The 19,697-nt window shown below is 40.0% G+C and overlaps 2 protein-coding genes across 2 annotated transcripts; both read left to right on the top strand.

Moving 5' to 3' along the window:
* Window positions 1-477: 477 nt before the first annotated feature.
* LOC136048556 (late histone H2A.2.2-like) lies at window positions 478-885 on the top strand. The gene has a single exon (XM_065736206.1). It carries the CDS (start codon window positions 478-480, stop codon window positions 883-885), a length of 408 nt encoding a protein of 135 aa, XP_065592278.1.
* A 1,999-nt stretch (window positions 886-2,884) lies between these two features.
* LOC136048551 (syncytin-A-like) lies at window positions 2,885-4,375 on the top strand. Its single transcript, XM_065736202.1, is given in 3 exon segments — window positions 2,885-3,158; window positions 3,575-4,269; window positions 4,271-4,375. Coding segments are annotated over 3 exon segments (1,074 nt in total).
* The last annotated feature ends 15,322 nt before the right edge of the window (window positions 4,376-19,697 follow it).

Genomic DNA, 19,697 nt, shown 5'->3' with positions numbered 1-19,697 from the left:
ATACAGTAATCAGTGTGAGTAGGTGCTGGAGGTGAGAGACCTGTGCTTCATAGCTTCAACTCTGTGGAGTCATATGCTGGAAAAACCTCTGCAATGAGAAAATGGGAGGCGTTGGATGCAGAGGCCAGCCCTGAGCTCATTGCAAGTGCTGGACTGATGTCACAAGCAGGGAGGTGAGGTCACAGAGGAAGTCCTTTCCTATTGGTCCCATCATACAAGGGTTGCCCTGGTTTCCACTGGGCTGGTGACCAAAAGATCTCAGTCTGCGGAGAAGGCCTGAGCTGTAGCCATTCTTCAGAGAAGCTCAGCTGGGGTGGAGAGGTCCTTGCCTGAGCACGTGGGGCTGCCCAACCACAGACACCTCTGGATCGAGCTGGTAGGGGCAGAGCAGACAGAAAACACCAGCAAGGGCCAGCAAATACATCAAGAGCAGGCAGAAAAGGCAGGAAGGGGCACAGGAAGATCAGCCTGTGAAGCATGGAGAGTCCTATGGAAGCAAGCAGCATGCTTGGAACAGATGAGGTCTGCACTGTGCTTGAGCAGGAGAGGGAGCCTGAAGCAGTGTGCTCTGAGGAGCCCTCCATGGCCCAGGAAGTGAAGGCCAAAAAGAGTCGCAGAGGCATGTTTGCGAGACGCTTTGGAGCCAGTGTCCCTGTCTACCTGGCTGCTGTGCTGCAGTGGGTGACATGCAAGACCACGGACATGGCTGCTAAGATTTCCAAGAAGCGCAAACAACTGCTCATCTCTCCATCTCACTTGAAGGTGTCTGTGAAGAAGAGCGCTGTATTCAAGCGCCTTCTGGGAAGTGGGCCCAAGCACCGTGGCAAGTCTGTCCCCCAAAGCCAGCCTGTGGCCTCACCCTCTAAAAGAAGACCAAGACAATGAAGAGAAGCCACAGGCAACAGAATGCATCTTCCCCATGCCACTTCTGCTTTCACTGTCGAGTGAATGCAGAAACTTCTGTCCCATATTGGCATGGCAAGGGGTGTCTCATTTCCCAAATTATTTGCTATTGTCTATTTGCTATTGTCTAACAGTTGAATAAAAACCCCTGTGGTACTGTATTGTTCTGTAATGTGACTTGCAGGTGTTAGGCAGCAATGTAGAGAGAGTGAGGCCAAGGGACAGCAATTGCCTGTCACCCCAGGGGGAGGAGGCACTCCCCCAGTGGCCTGACTTGAAGTTCAACAGTGACACCCAGCCACGTCACAGTGAGGAAGACCCTGCAGCAGGTTTGCTCAGGAACCCTGACTGCCGCCATCTGGGGCCTTCTTGCTGCTTTACCTTCCCTGTCCAAATGGCTCCTGTACAGGAGCCTAAGCATGACTACACAGAGAGAGAGAGAAGGAAGGAGGGAGGGAGGGAGGAAGACGTCAGCAAACAGTCCCACAACCGCTGCAGTGATCACTCCTACCACAGCAATACAAATGCCCATTCTCTCCCGCACATCACCCAACACTCCTGACACTCCCAAAGCCCAGGTCTAGCACAACCAAGTATAACTGGCTTTCCCAGCTTTGCCTAAATTTCCGGGGCACACAGCCAGACACAAAAGCCTGAAATCATGATGATCACCCATGAAAACCAGACAAAGGCCACCAAACTCCCTGTAGTAGCTGAAAAAGCATTAGGGCATGAGCACAGTAACCACAGTAACTAATGACCAAGCTTGTTCTGTTCCTGCAGACTCCAAGATGGCGCCGGAGCCCTGTGCCCCTCCCTGGGAACCACCAGATAAGAACAAAGAAGTTTGCTCCTTATCATGCGGAAGCCTCATGCGGCCCGCTTCTCGGGAATGCGGGCCTGTTGCTGTATCCTTCCTTGCGTGACTTTTGCCAGGGAGACGATCTCGTACGGGGAGGGGCTGAGGGGGCTGAACAGCGGCCACCCCCTGCCCCTGTGCTGCCCGCTCTGACTCCACCTGAGCGGTTGCCGCCCCCCGCACCCCTTCCCGCCCCCGCGCCGGCTTCGCTTTTCCAAATGCCTCCCCCAACGGCCGCGCCTCCGGCTACTCTGCCCCAGCAGAGTGATGTGCGGTGCCAGCCGGGCAGGGGGCCAACCTCACTCACTGACTGGAGGCAGATAAGGGAGGAGATGGGAGCAGCGGAACTTTTGGGCGGTTACTCAGAGCTTTCCCGGTGGAGATTAGGTCAGGGGGACCCATTTGGGTTCCTTTGAATCCGAAAGCGGTGACTCGCCTCGCTGAGACGATAGGGAAAAAGGGCTTGCGATCGCCCACCACGATCTCCGCGTGTTGAACCTTAGCTGTGTTTGTGGGAACTTTAAGTAAAGTTGATCTTTTTCCTGTGCGCACCTCCTGGAGTTGCAAGGAGTGATAATTTGAGAATTTTAACGTGAGCACCTCTCCAGGAAGATCACTCCACATATTGAAACTTAACTGTCTCTTTGGAACTGTTTATGTGTGTGCCTCTCGGGAACCTATTCAGTAATTTTGAGTCCCGTGAAGATTATTGTACATTCTCGAAACTTAAGGGTACCTCCTAACTTAGGTGTGGGGTTTGAAGTTTTTTCTTCAAGAAAAAAAGTTTTTTCTTTTCTTCAAGAGGAGTAAGGAGCGTTTTACGTACTAGCATGTTCTTTGATCTTTGTCTTTTGCATGCTTCTCAGTAAATGGAGGAGTGACTTGAGCATTTGCATTTGTTTGAAAGTTTGTCCTGCTGCCGCAGGGAGACGAGAATGGGAGGGTGCCTCAGGCCCAGGGCCCCTCCCCCAGACCACCGAATGGGCACTCACTTCCTGGAGTGAGTGGGGAGTTACCGTCATTTGGGGTGGTGGTGTGTTGTTATTGTTAAGGATTGAGTTGATTGCTGCGGCCCACCTTATACAGCAGCCTGCGAATATTTGGGTCACATGGGCGAACATAATGGGTCAGAAAGATTTTTGCCTCAGTTTACAGTCAGCTGGATCTCCTTTTAGAACGTGTTTGATTGGGACCCCTGGAGGCTGGCGACTAGAAGATTGGGAACCATATGGAGGGAAGAGGAGTTGTGAACGAAACATCACGATGAGGTTCATGACAGCAGTAGAGCATAATGTAACTAATTGGTCAGACACAGTAAGGTGCCTGGTGGGAATGTTGAATGTAACCCTTCCTCGTGATCCACCTGAGCTACAGCTACTTGGCTCACAAGGTGTCGGTAACGATGAATGGAAAGATGGGGAGTGGAAATGTACAGCTGCTTGCATTTCATGGGGACACTGGCATGTGTCTGGAACATTCTCAGAGCAGATACTACAGATTATGAACCCTAAAAACCCATATTGGATATCGAGTCTCAACAGAACCGTGGGTTTTACATTGGTTAATCCAACCCATCCCGCTTACAGGCATTGGGGACCACACTGTGGTTACTCTGCCCCTGTAATGTATTATGCAGAGGGAAATGACCCAACATCTTGTGTCAACTATACCGACCAAGCGGCAGTATTTTTCCCTAATGGAACAAAGTATAACTTTACCCTGCCTGGGGGCAGCAATGCAAGCACGCCAATCTGTAACCATAGGCAGGGGTATGGGTGTTGCTGGGGACCAATGCCACTGGTCCCCCTGTAGTATGGAACAATACCACGGCGAAAGCATTACCGCCGGGACTATTTCTGATATGTGGGAATAGAGCATGGCAAGGCATTCCAAGAAACCCCCTTGGGGGCCCGTGTTACATAGGAAAATTAACTATATTTTCCCCTCGACATGATCAATTAGGGAATCTATCTCAAGCGCTGATGAAGGTAATGACTTCCAAACATGATGGTGATAGACATAAGGTGAAGAGATCAATTAAGCATTTGATGGAGGACTGTGGGGATGAGGTTCGCCTCTGGGATCTCACAGCACTCATTTTTGCCTCCTTATTACCCACTTTTGGAACAGCACATGCTCTCAAAGAGATTGAACCATTAGCATGTTGGTCAGTAAAACAAGCCAACGCGACTTTTCAACTTCTGTCTGAGTTGCTGATGGATGTTGAAGGAGTCCGGCATGCTGTACTTCAAAATAGAGCTGCTATAGACTTCTTACTGCTTGCTCAAGGACGTGGATGCCAAGATTTTGACGGCATGTGTTGCTTCAACTTGAGTGACCACAGCGAATCCATGCACAAGAAGCTGGACTGGCTGAAGGAACATGTGAACAAGATCGGGATTGAAGACGACCCATTGGGTAGCTGGTTATCAAATCTATTTGGGGGTATAGGACCATGGCTAAAGCATATTTTGATTGTAGTTGTTTCAGGAATCATGGTAGTATTTAGTATTGCTGATTATGCTTTGCTTACCCTGTCTCCTGCAGTGCTTGCAACGTGGCATGCAGCAGATGATGCAGAACATATTGGGAACATTGGAATTGGGAACATAACTAAACTGTGATCTATTGTCTCTCACTGAGGTCAGGCATTGGGATCAGCAGATTGGAAGTGGATTTGTTGTTGTTGTTGAGGCAGGAATCCCAGAGTTGAAATGAGCTTTTCAAGTGGCAATGTGTGGGAGCGCACTGGATAGTCTCTGTGTTGAGGAAGACTGTCTTGGCTCCAGCAGGAACAGAGGAACAGGCTGCCTTCTGATCTGGAAACCATCTTGTCTGGAGGGAGTTAACTGATAAGCTCTCACCTTCACCCCTAAGCAAGCAAGCAGGTATGTTACGGAACCATGGAAAAAAAGGAGTAAAAATAAAGGGAGAAGACCAAGACAATACTGTAGGGCTGATATTCATTAGTAATTATTCAAGAAAAGAAACCATCCAATATTCAGAAGAAAAAAGTACGTACATGATGAGTTACGTAAATGCTGATAGAAGGAATAAACCTTAAGAGAGGTAAAAAACTAGCAGACCAGAAATATCAAAAATCCTTCCTTTCCAAGGAGCTGTATATTGACAACCAGTTGGTCAGCACAGTCTCAATGGGGGCTCAGCAGTGAGCTGTGAGTATATTAATAGTCAGGCTTACAATTGTGATTTCCAACCCACTAAAATATATAAAGAGTCATCATACTTAGGAACTCACAAGTTGTATGCCTGATCTTACTCTTGAGCCTCTGCAGCTGATAAATGATGACAGAATAAAAAAATCAGTATTATACCTTCAGTCATTAGTATTTGCCATTTTGTCAAGCAATTGTACCTGAGCCAGCAGGTTTTGCACCTTGTCAGAAAGTTTAGAGCTTGTAAACTTTGTTGCACGAATGATCAAGTCATAAACTCTGCACCTCTGACCTTTGTGCAAAGACTTTCACAGCATCACAGAGCTCAAATCCTTTGGCTGTATCAGCTCAAAGTAAAAATCCCAAGAGAAAAGCATGAACCAAAATGTTTAAAAAATCAGAATGCGGAAGCTGTAAATGAAAATCACCCCAGCTCAAAGGTCAGACCTAGGAGGTAAAATGAGATGATGGTAATAACAATGTTAATTAACGTATCTCATGCATCGCATATATCAGAAAGAAAGAAGAGATTGATTTTGAAAGACATAAATTAAGCCATAGAACTGCAGGAACTAATAAAGGCAGAATGGAAGCTACATAATCAGCAAAAATGTTCCAAGTTTCTGTAATGAAGTGGTGTTATGTGATTTATTTTGATATACTAAATGATGACAATGGAATTGTCTGTATTATAGGAGGAAATACAGAAGCTTCTCTACATATTTCTCTTTTGGACTTTGAAGAAAAATCAACTTAGTGTGATGGCAGTTGCATCTTCTAGTGATAATGATGACAATACTGGTGTATTTTCTATTCTGACAGTGACTCAAAGACTGTCTAAAAAGTACCCATAGAAGTTAGATACTAAATCAGTAAGCATGAGAGTTTAAAAATGCTGTTTGAGCAGCTGTCTGCATCCTTAAAACTGATTTTCAATAAGACTTGGAACAGTAAGTTTCAGAAAACAGAAAGGAAGCAAATTATGTTAGAAAATTTGAACACAGTGAGAATCCGTGTGGTCTCGTCTCCAAAAAGTGGTCAAAGCAAGGGTGGGTAATATTATTGAAACTCTGGTAATAAGAAATAATCATAGGTAGTGCTAGTTAATTGATATTCTTTCTGAGGCCATAATGTCTTTTGAAAAAGATGATAGAAGCACTGAGCCTTCTCAAATATTTCAGACCACATTTTCATTAGAAAACAAATATTACAAAATATAGAATATACACATTAATTGGATCAATTTCAAACCTTAATTGAAAACTCCGTGTGAACATCTCTAAAATATGTTCATTTGCTGATTGTACTATTAGGCACTTTTATTGATTGACAGGTGATAAAGAAATGGGGAGAGTGAAAGGAGACAAAAAGCCCTCAGGAAGTTAAATGTTAGTCTTGTCCACTGTGACTGAAGAGAGCTTAAGGTCATGGTAGGTAGAAACATAAAGCTTTGTAGTGCTTGCTCTCATTAAAAGGCCTGAAGTGTTAAAAGCTGAGAGTGATTTTTGCACTGAGAACTGTACTAGTGGGTATCGCTGACGTAAAAACAAAGTTCTTTCAATAAAGGTTTTTAAATAGAAGGTAGTTCAGAGCAGACACATGGGAAAGGTGAAAAGATTAGAAAGGATCTTTATAGTGATAGAGTTAAAGAGCTTAGATTTATGCAGAGACGATTAAGAGGGTGATTTAATGCAGGCTTGTAAGCACCTACATGAGAACAAAAACCTCATAATGGGGTGTCCTTCAGCAGACTAGCTCCCAGCCAGTGCATGTTGTCTTAATGTTAAGCTAATCAGATATGATGAAAGCCATTGGTTGTTTCTGTTGCTGAGGTATGTTCTTGATCCTCAAAAGTGCTTAAATTTACCTTACAGGAAGAACCTCATTCCACTGAGTAGTTAATCAGTTCATAAACTTACTGGTATAAACATGAATTTCTAACTCTAATTCAATGTTCTACACTCAGATGTTGATTTTCAGAGTAGTCAAAGAAATGACAGATGTTGTCAGACATTTAAGTGTATTTCTAAATTTTAAGCTGTAGTGTAACAACATAGAAGCACAGCAATGACAGCGGAGTAGCAAAGTCCTAGGCCACAGTGAGTGAGGATCTGCTCAAATGCAACAGCTGTGGGCACAAAAATAAGGTAGAGAAGATGCTTACTTTCAGAAGGCCTCAGGTATGCAGGGATCTCCAGTGTGATGCACTTGCCTCTACTGCCAACCCTTAAATGAAGACTGGGAAGGTGTGGATCCTGACAGGGTTGGCCCTGCTTTCCCACTGTTTTGAGCTGTGACTTAGCATTTCTGCTACAGATACCTTCAGGGAATTTCATTTTCATTAGCAAAGTCTTTTCAGAATGCTTTTATGCATGGTATATGTTTTCACAAGAAGAATGCAGGACTAGGAGCTTGTGACAGCAGAGGAGTGTTCTCAGCAGGGTATGGAGTGATCATAGGATGACAGAAAGCTGAACCAAGGCCTGATTTCATTCTACATGCATTGCAAAATTTTACTTTCTCTAAACGCTTCTGGGCATCACCAAACATAAGAAATGATGATAAAGAAAGGAAAAGAAGCTAAAGGAATCAGTCATGGGAAATAAAATCAGACCAAACTACTAAACCAAGAAACTGAAGAGTCATATCTGTCACTACTGATTAAGTTATAAGCCTCATGTTTTTAACTTGAGGGGAAGGTGGAGTACAGTGAAAGTGTGCAGTGTTTATCTCGTCCTGATTTCTCTTTAAAATCTGTTGCAAGTGATAAGCAGATCTGAAAATTTGGAGAAGGCCACCTACCCTACCCAAAATAGGTGTTTATTTCTTCCGTCAAGCATACAGACAATGGAGAATAACTGCAAAATATCATCGTGTCCTGTGGGTCTGACTATGGCCATTTTTCACAAAGTGTTAGGCTGTGACTGTCTCTCCTAGGTTTTGAATACTTAAAAGCATGACAACCTTCAGAGGGAAAAAATAGTTCGTGGAACAAATTTCTAGATTGCAAGACAAAAATGTGAGTTTAAAAAAAAAATCTTGTCCTTCTTCAAATTCAAGTGGAAACTCCTGCTGTATGCTTGTAAAGTGAAATTAGTCCTTTCTGGACAGAACTCCAGTCACTTCAGCTTTTTTAGAGCAGTTGTGTGGAAAATCATGTAAATAATTGATATATTTTAGCTGTGTTGAGGTAGCTAACTAATAAATATGCAGTTCCTGGTTATTGCTAAATGCGTCTGTTTCAATTAACATTGTCAACGAGTTAACTTCACAGACAGAACTGCCAGCCATGTGCTGATTACCATCTATCTGTTTCATTAATGGTTTTAGTTTATTTTTTTATCTAATTTTGAAGTATTAACAAATGTAAATGCACAAAACAACAGTATATTTGTTTTTGATTTATAGAGTGGATTAAGCTAATTTAAAACAGGCTTTAATTATTTCTTGTGATCCATATAAGTACTTTCACTGACTTGTAAGGAAGCAATATGAGCAATTTCTGAACAAAGAATGCACAGCAAGCTTAGAACGTAATAGAAATTATAACATTAGTTTTTATAACAATAATTGGGTCAGCATTCTGCTGCCCTTGCATACATAAGCTTATTGCATTCAGGCTTCAAGGTACTATAAATACAAGATGCTTGTAATTTAACTCTTTTGATTTGCTTTATTAATTATCTAAAAGAAGTATCTTCATTAAAGTTGTGCTAATTTTTAATCCTTTTGTGAACGTGAAATGTAGCTTTATTGACAAATGACAGAAAAAGGCAGACTATTTAATGTTTTTTCTGCATCTGTCCTACTTGAACAAATCAAATTCAAGAAAGTCATTGGGACATTCAGCATGACTAAGAGATAAATAAATCAGTACAGAACTGAAAAAGAAGAGGTATCACTGCACTTTGACAAGCTGAATCTTCTCATAACTGCTGGCCCCAATAGATTTCATTCAAGTCAGTTAAGGAAAAGACTGAAGCAATCTCAATGCCATTTGGGATTTTCTCAGAACTTTCGGAGGATAGGTAAGATACTGTAAGGTAAATACAGCTAATGCTTTCAGAAACTTCTGAAACAAAAAGTAAACTATTTTGTGGGGATCGTTGTGGATGCTACTTCTCAACTAATGAAGCTCCAGGAAATTACAAACTATGCTATTTCATAATCATTGCCCATGGAATTGAGATTAGTTTGAGAAGATGGGCAGAAAAATCTCCAAATATTAAGCCATGAAAATGGAAGGGGAACAGGAAGGAAAGAACAAAGAAGTTATTGTCATAAGTAAGTGCCATGCAGACCCTGCCTGAAACTGGACCAGCATTATTTAAATGGCTTTGAAATTTTTATCTCCATGCAGGAACTGAAAGAAATGTCTATCTGGAAGACAATCTCTACAATGCAGTAATACCTTGACCTAAATAGATCTGTCTGATTCTGGGATCAGCATGACAGAATGTCAGCTTCCTGTGACATCAGTCTTTGAGGTTGGGCTATGAATAATTGCTAATAATAATAGATATAATAGATTAAACTGGAGCAATCTGTGGGAAAAAAAAATGCATTGTTTTAGCAGAAATATTTGGGTTTCAAAACTTCTTCATTGTTTTCTAAAAGGAAGAATTATGACAGGTATTGTAACTTCTCCTGATCAAATGAGAAACTTGTCATGAAATAGCCAGAGCCCTGGGATCAGAGAATTCACCTGGAAGTTCCAGCATCAAGCCTCTATTCTGAATTCTTGCAGGGGATTTTTCCAATAGAAGACAGTGAGTGAACATTTTAGTACTGATAGATTGAATCAAAATTATTACATGTGAAGCAATCAATCTATTCTGTTTGATCTTCATTGGAGAAATATTGCTTCATCAGTCAGACCAGTATCAAAGTCAGTCATCTTTTTTTCTACCTGAGACATGTCCTGGAATATACTTTGAAAGGAATTTATCGGTTTGTCTTTTATTTTATTTTGCAGGCAGAAGTTTTAACCTCAGATCTGTTAGATGTTAGGTTCTTTTCATGCTTGCTTAAGTGCCTTAGCTTGGGTTAGACACTACCAACCTGAGTTTGAGCTTACATGTTTGACAGTATGTCAGCATATGACAGTATATTCACTCACAATTGAAATCAGCTCTCATTTGTATTGATATGCATGTAACAATTTAAATGCTTAAGAGGATTCAGTATAGAGGATGCAGGTTTTGTTTTTTTCACACAGTTATGTGGGTTGATGTCTTGTCATCAGTGACTTTCATGGAATAATGATCCTGTGGCAAAGTAGTTTGATCCATCATAGTGTTGAGAAACTTGAACTGAAATGCTACACAAATCTGTGCTATTAATAGAGTATACAAGTTAATTAATGCATAGAAATTTCAATAAAATTTCTTTATTTAAAGCCTTGTTTCTAATTCCACATCTCCCCATTCCAAATGGCTCTGTTACATAATTTCTAGTTTGTCAGAATTTTCTCAAGTGCTGTATTAAACGATGGCTACAGACCTGTTTACCTTTCTCACCTGAATAACTCAGGTTGGATATTAGGAAAAATATCTTCTCAGAAAGAGTGGTGAGGCACTGGGACAAGTGGCCCATGGAGGTGGTGGAGAGTCACTGTACGTGGAGGCATTCAAGAACTGTGGAGGTATGGTGCTGAGGGATGTGGTTAGTGGCATGGTGGGGATAGGCTGATGGTTGGAATAGAATGATGTTAAAGTCTTTTCCAGTATTAATGATTCAGTGATTATTTGTTATTAATCCTTCTTCTGTAAACCAGCAAGTTCTCCTTCTAGAATAGGAAGCACCAGATCTAGAAATCACAGCATCTGAGTGATAGTTATGGTTAAAATGTGTTTTTGCAATTCCTGTGAGAAGTAATTTAGTAAGACAGCCTCATTATAGATGAGTGGAGGTCAGAAAATCTGCCAGGCTCCATACTACTTACTACAGCCTAAGCTCTGTGGGGTCCTAGCATGCCTCATTGTAGTATCACAGCAGTGCTGCGAAACAGTGCATTACAATTGGAAGATTGAGGATCAATCACTTAATCAATTGTAGATCAAGGCTATTTGGAGTATTGCAGCAAATGTAGATCCTGTTTGTTTGCATGTACACAGGGTGCTCATATAGAGCAGACTGTTATTCGGGTAGCTTTCCAAAGAGGTTTCCTTTGGACTGTGACCCTCTGTGTGATGACAACGAAGTTAATGGTATTCACTGACTGAAGAGTGTGGCAAGAAGGGATACTGAAGACTTATTTACAGCCCTTGGAGGAAATCTGATGGTGACCAAAGAATTGCAGTCCCTCATTTCTGAAACTCCAGACCTTGTTGGTTTCCAAAGCCATTCATGAACCTCCTTTTGGTGGCACATCAGGCTCCTCGGAGTGTAAGCATAATACACTGCATTGCCTTCTGCAGTACCTTGCTTTGATCCTAGAAGTGTTAATTTTCCTTTCAAGGCAACAGTCAACTTTTATGCTGATGGCTGTTGCTAATAATAGCTTTGATGTCATTATCAGCACTGGATCAACTCTAAATGCCAATTTATCAATGAAGTTCTGAAGAGGCTTACATTTGGAAGTTTTCCTGTTTAGTTCAGCTGTATCTGCTGGTCTAATAAATGATGCTTATCTTAAAAAAAAAGTTTTGTTCTTCTTATCTACAGACCTTAACAGCCAGGTGGGATCTTCAGCCTTGGAGACTTTTGAAACTTAACTGGACAAGACTCAGAGCAACTCAATCCATATTTGAAGATGTTTGCTTTCAGCAGGAGACTGAAGTACACGATACACAGAGTTCCTTCCAACCTTCACCTATGCCTATGATTCTATGTAGCTTAAATCAGGTAGATTGCAAAGCTGTTCTTTTGTGATCTTTTTAATGAGAGATGTAATCAAATACTTCAATTCTGATAGTAGCTTGATCAGGACAAAAAAAGCTAAGAGAAAATATGAAAAAAGATGAGTTAAATTGTAATGGGTACTCTGAGTTTCCTTCTAACTGCCCATTTTGCCCTTAAATAAAAGAGATCAACAGAGAAGTGCAAGGCAATAGCTACATTTAATCAAATATATATGTATATGAAATGTGTGTGTACACAGTAAAATATCCAGCAGCGTAGTTTAATCTATCTCAGGGATGTGGAATAATGCTTTTCCTTAGCACTAGAAAGAAAGAGGTCTGGCTATGAAAGAGAGTGTTTTTGATTATTACTTTTTTGTCACAGCTATAGTACATGCATATGCATTTAGGGGTGTGGCTGTTTAGTGAACTGGAGCATGGCTTTATTTATAGAGAACAGCACATATGGATTCATCAACTTGAAACAGGTATTTGAATTTCCACTGCTAAAAAAAAAATCTACATTTGAAGAAAAGTTGTAGTCAATTTAAAGTAAGTTTTCTAAGGTGGTGATACATTAGTTACACGATTAAAGTTGAAAGGAAGATTTCATTTTCTGCAAGTATTTTGGAGTGTAATACCATGCATCCATAATATCCGTATCATAGTTAGCATTCACTTTAATGGTTCAAATATTTCCTTAATTGAAAAAACAACTCCAGAGCAACAAGGGTAGTTGAGGTTTTTACTTTAAATAATATTTTACTTCATCAAAAATTAATGATGACTAGTGAGAGCTTATTCATGTAGTAGCGCATAATTAAGAATGATGCACTGATTTGGGTTATTCTCTATGGCCTTGATCCTGCAAATACACATGAGAATAATTTTATGCAAAACAGTTTTTATGCTGAATTGCACAGAAATATTCAAGTGTATATGAATGCTTAGAGGAAGATAAGTTTTTCAAATAAAGATATACACGGACATTCTCACGTTCAGGATATTCTGCTGCGTTCATATTGTACTTATTTTACATCTCCACCTGCTCAACAGTACTAAGAGCTGGTTCTCTTAGCCTACAGAAAGAAAACCTAACTTTCAGTCTCCCTCAAAAGATGGGAGACAAAATAGTAGAAATGACAGATGATTTTTTTCTTAATCAAGACTAATTGGTACCTGACATTTTGATTTAAATTAACAGATTGAAATTTAACATCAGTTTCAAAGTTGCCAAACTAGTTCAGGAATTGGTGAAGCCGATAAAATTTCACTCAATTCAAACTCCAAATGACTTGTGAAAAAATAATAAATTAAAAAATCCAATCTTAGACAGCTACAGACCTTGGCTCATATTTTCTTGTAGTACAAATCAATTTGGCCTACAATTTATTGGATAAAATGTGCTTCCTGAGACCCTGGTCAGGTAGTAAAAGCTACAAAAGCATTTATATCAGACTGTATGAGCTATCAAGGAGAATCAATCTTAAAATTGTATCCATAAGCCTCAGTGAGATTTACTGGGGCAGTGCCATCTGGTGAAGGTATAAAGATTTTTAAGATCATCAGTAACAATCCTCTTGCTGAGTTGCCTCTAGCAGCTCTATCCTATATACATGATGAATTCATGGAGTGATGTCATGCGAGCTAGAAGGAATGAGCAAGCACAAGTCTACTGGAACTTGCTGAGTCAATGAGACATTTATCTAAATGCCTTATAACAGGAGCTAGCTTCCAGACACTGGGCAAAGTTAGTATGTGGTCATCTGCCTCAGATCACATGGATGTGACTCGTGGCACTCATCTCCTGCTTGAACAAAACAGACTGCACTGGGGGGTTGGGGTTTTACATGCCAAAACCCTCCCTTTTTTTTTTTTTTTTTTTGTTCTTTTTTCTTTCCTTTACAAACAGCACAATCTGAGAGGCTTATATTTAAGGACATGGAAAAATGCACACTTTAACTTCTAAAATTACATTTGTAAGCTCATAGACCAGTCAGGAAACAAGATAGACTCCTTTCTTAAATAACAAAGATGTGACCAATGTTTTCTTTGCATTCACAGTGCACATTTTAATGTCTGAGCAAATCTGTTTCTCCAGATCTCATTCCGGACGACTAAGCATAATTGCCACAGTGATTCTACTACATGACCAGACTGATATTACATCAGTATGGTCAATGCATCATTCATCACAGTCACAAAGACTTCCATGCCTTTCTATTTATTTTATTTTTTTACTTGGGAACGACAGACTTCTATAAGCCATACTTAAAGGGAAGCTAAGATTATTAGAGCACATTAAGAAATCTTCATCATTTAGAAAAAGCAAAAGAGGTACCTCTATCATATGTTATGATCAAGGAGCTAAACTACTGCTATCCAATGAAATAAAAACGACAACTTTAATTTCTGTGAGCTTTTTATAAGGCTTCTAGGTAAAACCACTGCAAATTAAGCAACAGATATTTAAGCAGGACCTTCTAAATGAACATAAAACTACAGCTGTTTCTCAAAAGTAATGAACTTCTTTCTTTACCACTGGAGGTGATGAGTAGGTTGAATGCTGCAGTCGCCCAGGCCATACAGTTCGTGCATTGCAGCTGCTTGCTGTGCTCATCTCCTGCTCACATTTCAGCTTTTCTCAGCACATATATTTGGAGCAGAATTAAAGTGTTTGCACTCAGAGTGAACTCAAAGATGAGCACAGGGAATGAAAGGACCAGCAGGCTTCTGCTCTAGCCCCGACTGCAACGGATGCTGCTGCTAGTTTTTTTCATTCATTTGTATTTTCTTTGGAGTTTTTTTTGTTTGGTTGGTTGGGTTTTTTAAACTATTCTCTTCTCCAAGCACTTTCATAATTGAAGTTATATAACTTCCCAAAGAGTTGGGTGTGCGTGTGGTGTGTTTGTGTGCATAGTTTTATTAGCGATAGATGGATGTAATTCTCAGATGAAAGCAATGGTCTGAAGGAATTACATCATCCATCTCTCCTTCTCTCTACTTTTTTTCCCCACTACAGCTTCTCTTTCTGTTCTCCCAATCCCCCAGATTACCTCTCCTTCACTTCTGAAAACGCACACTGCATTTTGTCTTCACATCATCTTTTCCCTCTTTCACTGCTCTGCCTTTTCCATGACAGATTTGAAGGAAATGCTGTAGCCTGAAAAAGGTACAATAATGTTTTAGAAGACCCATCCTATTTTTTTTATTTGCCCCTTGATAATTCCTGACTTCCTTGTAGGCTGCCTGTGCTGCACAAACAGTGACACACCACAGATTCCTTGGCTCTTGCTGAGAAGTTTGTTTTTCTGCTTCTTCGTTGCATCTGAACTCATTTATGAAAGCCAAATGCTAAACAAGAGATTAACATTTGTTAAGAACTTCCTGAGCCTGACTGCTAAAATGATTAAGAAAACAAAAAGAAAGACATTTTATGATGCTGCAGAAAATGCTAATCTTAATTTTAACAGATCTAAGATCTAAAGCTGAAATGAAATAACATTTTAAATGGCCAAATTGAATGAACTGAAAAATGCACCATCCGGAAAGCATTCCATCTGACTCTCAATTGACATATAACTAAATCTTTTAGTAAACAAATAAGGAAAAGAATTGAAAAGAGGCAGATTGAAAGGGAATGGAAATGTCTGTGTAAAAGCTGAATCCCATAGTGTTATGAATTACAGCTGATAATAGAGAAAAGTGATAATTACTAAGTAAATCTCTCATACTCATGAAATGACTGAAAGGTCTTTACTGCTGGCAAAACAACTATTGATCTTCCCCAATCAACTTCTCTATCACAAAAGAAGAATATTTATCATCTTTGGGCCTTTATGCAATCTCTTTTCTAATCCATTGATAAAGTAACTGTTTTACAAATACTGCTATTCTAGAATCTTTTATAGTAAGAGAGCTACTTTGATATCCAAACCAAATACACTGTGAATACAATTCTTAAAACATATCACTGCCTATCCCTATTTCCCAGTCCCTTCCTGCAGGGGTGCAGGCACTGTGTGGTGCCACAGACAGCAGTGCCCTCTTACAGCACACTCTTCCAAAGCATTTCGTCTGTTTGATCATCCGGTCCATGTTCACAACTTCCAGTAACACATCAAAATTCCCTTCATTAGCTGAAATATTATGTTCTATTGACTGCAGGCTAGCAGGTAACCCTCTAACATTTCTAACTGCCTTCCACATGAGACTAGCAACACTTGATGAAGTTGCTCCTGACTTTATCACACCGTGCAAAAGTTTTTCTTAGAAGTGGAAAGCAGCCTTTCTCTAAGACACTGAATTGTTCAGCTCTGCACTGACAATTCCTATTCCCTTCTTTATATATGCGCAAAAGACTGTGTCTGATAAACAGAGTGAAGAACTGTAGTGGTCTGGAATGCTGGTTTGAGGTAGGTATCTCTGGTTTTCATATGTGTAGCATTTAAGGATTTTCTTTTCCTAAAATGAAGGGATATGCCTGAGTCAGTTCACGTTCACTTCTTTCTAGTTCACCTGAAAATGTTTTCAGGCAAAACTTTAAGGTATGTATGGTTTTTCTTAAGCATAAAATTGCAAAGGCTTGTTCTAAATGTTTTTGAAATTAACAGTCATAACTATGGCAGTGCAGCCTGACAGAAGCCCATGGAAGGCTTTTGTCATGCAATACATTCATTTTCCTCTCAGGGAAATGCTAGTCAGGTCCTTTGAGAACAGAGGTCAGCCTCATTGCAGGAAGAGAGACACAGATGCACATGATCTGCTATAGACATGCATCCTGAATGGAGCCATTCAGCAGTGCAGCAGGGAAAGGTTTATTCACGGTGGGAATTGCAGGTATAAATCACTGGGGTAAAAAATGAGCAGTGGTACAGAGAGAGGTTGAAAGAGTGCAAGATGTATAAAAAACAGTTGTTCAGTGCGGGAGGAATTGATTGCTCCCTTTATCATCTGCCCAATTTAAAATATTTTGTTCACAGTTGTTTTAGTACTTCTACTGATCAAACCCGTTAAACTTTTCTTTTACTGGAACTCTTTGCTACAATTATTCTCTTTAATTGTATGTTTAATGCAGAGAAGGATAAAATGTAAAAATTCACTGCCTCTCACTACCTTCCTTGGTTTTTCCTATCATAAAAATATTACTTAATAAATCTTTATGGACTGAATAACAGTAAAAGCTCTAGTCCTCTTTTCTGCAGAAGAAAAATCCAATGTATATGAGGAGAAATAAATTAGTTTAATACATCTCACTTCCCACTAAATAACGTTAGCACACTCGTCAGAGAAATGCTGGAACAGAATTAACTGAGATGTGTTGAAATATTAAATACAATATTCCTGATATATTTGTTCATCTTTACACCATCCACATAATTAAATGAAAGTACTTGCAGGGAGAATCTGGATGACAGTAATTCAAGGAATTGGCAAACTAGACACCTATATCAATACTGTTTATACTTCAAGTTGCTGGCCAATAAAATTATTGCAAGCATAATTCTTTCAGTGTATCTAATGTATGGCAAAAACAGCTTTTATATACAATCTTAAGAGAACAATGTACAGAGGAAGTAATTTTTTTTGTGATTGCTTCTGTAAATTAAAATGTTGACTTAAGTATGCATTACTGTGGGATCGTTATTTAAAAATAGAATTATTATCAAAAATTAACCATGTTTTGGATCTTGATGGAATGTCAATCCCACTGTTTTAGGTGTGAAGACAAAAATCATGCTTATTTCAAGAGTAATACCAGTTAAAATAGCTATCATTTCTGAGGCAAAGAATACGCGTGATCTCATTTTAACTGCCAAGTTGTAAAAATTCTTAAAAAACCTACTTGGAAAGACTCTGCCAGCTCATGAACATTGCCTCTCTTCTAAGAGTTGAGAATCTCAAGCACAGCAACTGATTCTTCCTATCAGATAATCTGATCTTTTAGTTTACTCTTGAAATTCCATTCCTTTAACTCTGAAAGGCAAAATAGAAGCTAGCAACCCAGTATGTATTTTGTCAGTCACTGACTGTCTAAAGATTTATTTTTTTTATCATATAGTCTACAAGAAACCAGAAAAGATTTCTTTTTCATGTACATATGGCCCATTAAATACTCTTGGCAGTCACTAATACTGTTGTTGGAAAGCCTGAATTAAAAATACCTTCTGTTGTTAGCAGGAATTGGTAAAGGACAGTATCCAACACTGGCTAACTCACTGTACATTTCATCATCTTGTTCTCTACTAGGAGTTATTAAACAAAGGACAGTCAACTGACATTTCCACTTGCGTCTCACATTCTCCCAAAATTTAATTGCATTTCCTGAGCCTGCCATTTCCACATGATTAGGTGTCTCTGAAGGCCTCCTTCTGACCTAGTCAATGGCAAATTGTGATATGTTTAGATCTTCTGAAAACAGTCTAGACACTAAGGAAGAATAGACCTGCTGCTCTGTTGTCCAGAAATGCTTTCTCCCTCCCTTGAGCTAACATATACCCCTGGCCAACAACACCCAAGCTGAGCTCCCCAGCACACAGCACTACACCAAGCACTCTCCTTCTGCTTTAGGACCAGAAAACTACCCTAAACATGCTCTTCAGATTTCACTAATCAGGGGGCTTGGCCCAACTCTGTCCCCTGTCTTGGAAGGGACATGTGGAACATCTAGGCACACCTCGAGAAAAAGGAGCTGTTATACAAAAAGTACATTTGATAGCATGCTAGAATAGCCAGGACTGTTTTCAAAATTCCCGTGGCTTCTGAAAATCACCGTGAGCAACATTACCAGCCACTCCGCCACTATGTGGAAGAACACAAAGGGCTTTCCTCTCCTGTCACTTGCTGTGGTAACTCAGCATTCAGGAGTTAACTCAGCATCAACACCAGGATGAATCCTGTGGTACGTAGTCAATTTACGGTGACATTAACCTGGAACAAATGTCTGTATCTAGCCCCTTTATGTATACTGAGAGACAGGGCTTTGTTGTTGTAATTACATTTTTTTAAGATGTGAGTTGCATAAATCTCATAATCATTTCCTATGCCTATAATGGCTGTAATCTGCAGTTCAAGACGATTCCTAATTAATATTAATTCCCACCCTGCACACAGAGTGTTTTGGCAAGTAATTAGGTCTGAAGGGAAGGCAAAACACAATGATCTTCAAATTTTGAACAATTTAATTACAGGCTTGTTTTCTGTGTGGAGCTGAATAAGCTATGAGTTTAGCAGAGCGCATCAGTGTGGTCCTGTTATTGAGGCTGTCTCTGGAGCAAGCAGCAGCGTATGCTCTGCAGGAGGGAAGACAGACTGCTCGGGCCTTCTGCCCAAAACCATTTGATTTAAATGAAAGAAAAAACTATCAGCTGAGGTGAATGACTGTTTACCTGGAGGCTGCTCTGTTGGATTGCTGAATTTACAGCAAATGCTTCCTGAAAGATGCTGGCAGTAACACACTAACACGGGAACTGTGTAAACCTGGAAGTATACAGTAGCCACTGGAATATTTAAGAACTTTAAATGAGTCCATCAAAGGAGCTATCCTTGTTACAGATCTAAGTACTCCTGTAGGACTCCCAGATATGAGAAATTACTAGATAGCCTTTAAGGTTCCTTCTAACAGAAACCACTTATTCTACATTCTTAATATTATTTTTTAGTATTTTTACTCATCAAACTAGACTGGCTAATGCTGAGGCCACTTTTAAGGACAAGTTACTGGTACAGATAAGGAGGGAAGCTTGCCTGTCCCACTCTGTCATTCACTATATGTTTCTCTTTTATGTCACATTAGCAGATCTTCACTGGTAGGAAAAGCTCTGAACATTTTACCCATCCATTAAAAAACTTAGAACAAAGAAATATTGAAAACCAGTATCAGTAAAATAGCTGTTATGTGTCTTACTCCATTTTGCA

This window comes from Cyrtonyx montezumae, unplaced genomic scaffold (assembly GCF_038088225.1).
Source record: "Cyrtonyx montezumae isolate F1298 unplaced genomic scaffold, pur_monq_1.0 scaffold_2, whole genome shotgun sequence".
Classification (NCBI taxonomy): domain Eukaryota; kingdom Metazoa; phylum Chordata; class Aves; order Galliformes; family Odontophoridae; genus Cyrtonyx; species Cyrtonyx montezumae.
The sequence above is the reverse complement of the archived record's forward strand: the minus strand, read 5'-3'. Positions and strand labels throughout refer to the sequence as shown.

Coding starts and splice junctions, on each gene's coding strand:
- LOC136048556 (XM_065736206.1), top strand. CDS start 478: ATGGAGAGTCCTATGGAAGCAAGCAGCATGCTTGGAACAGATGAGGTC.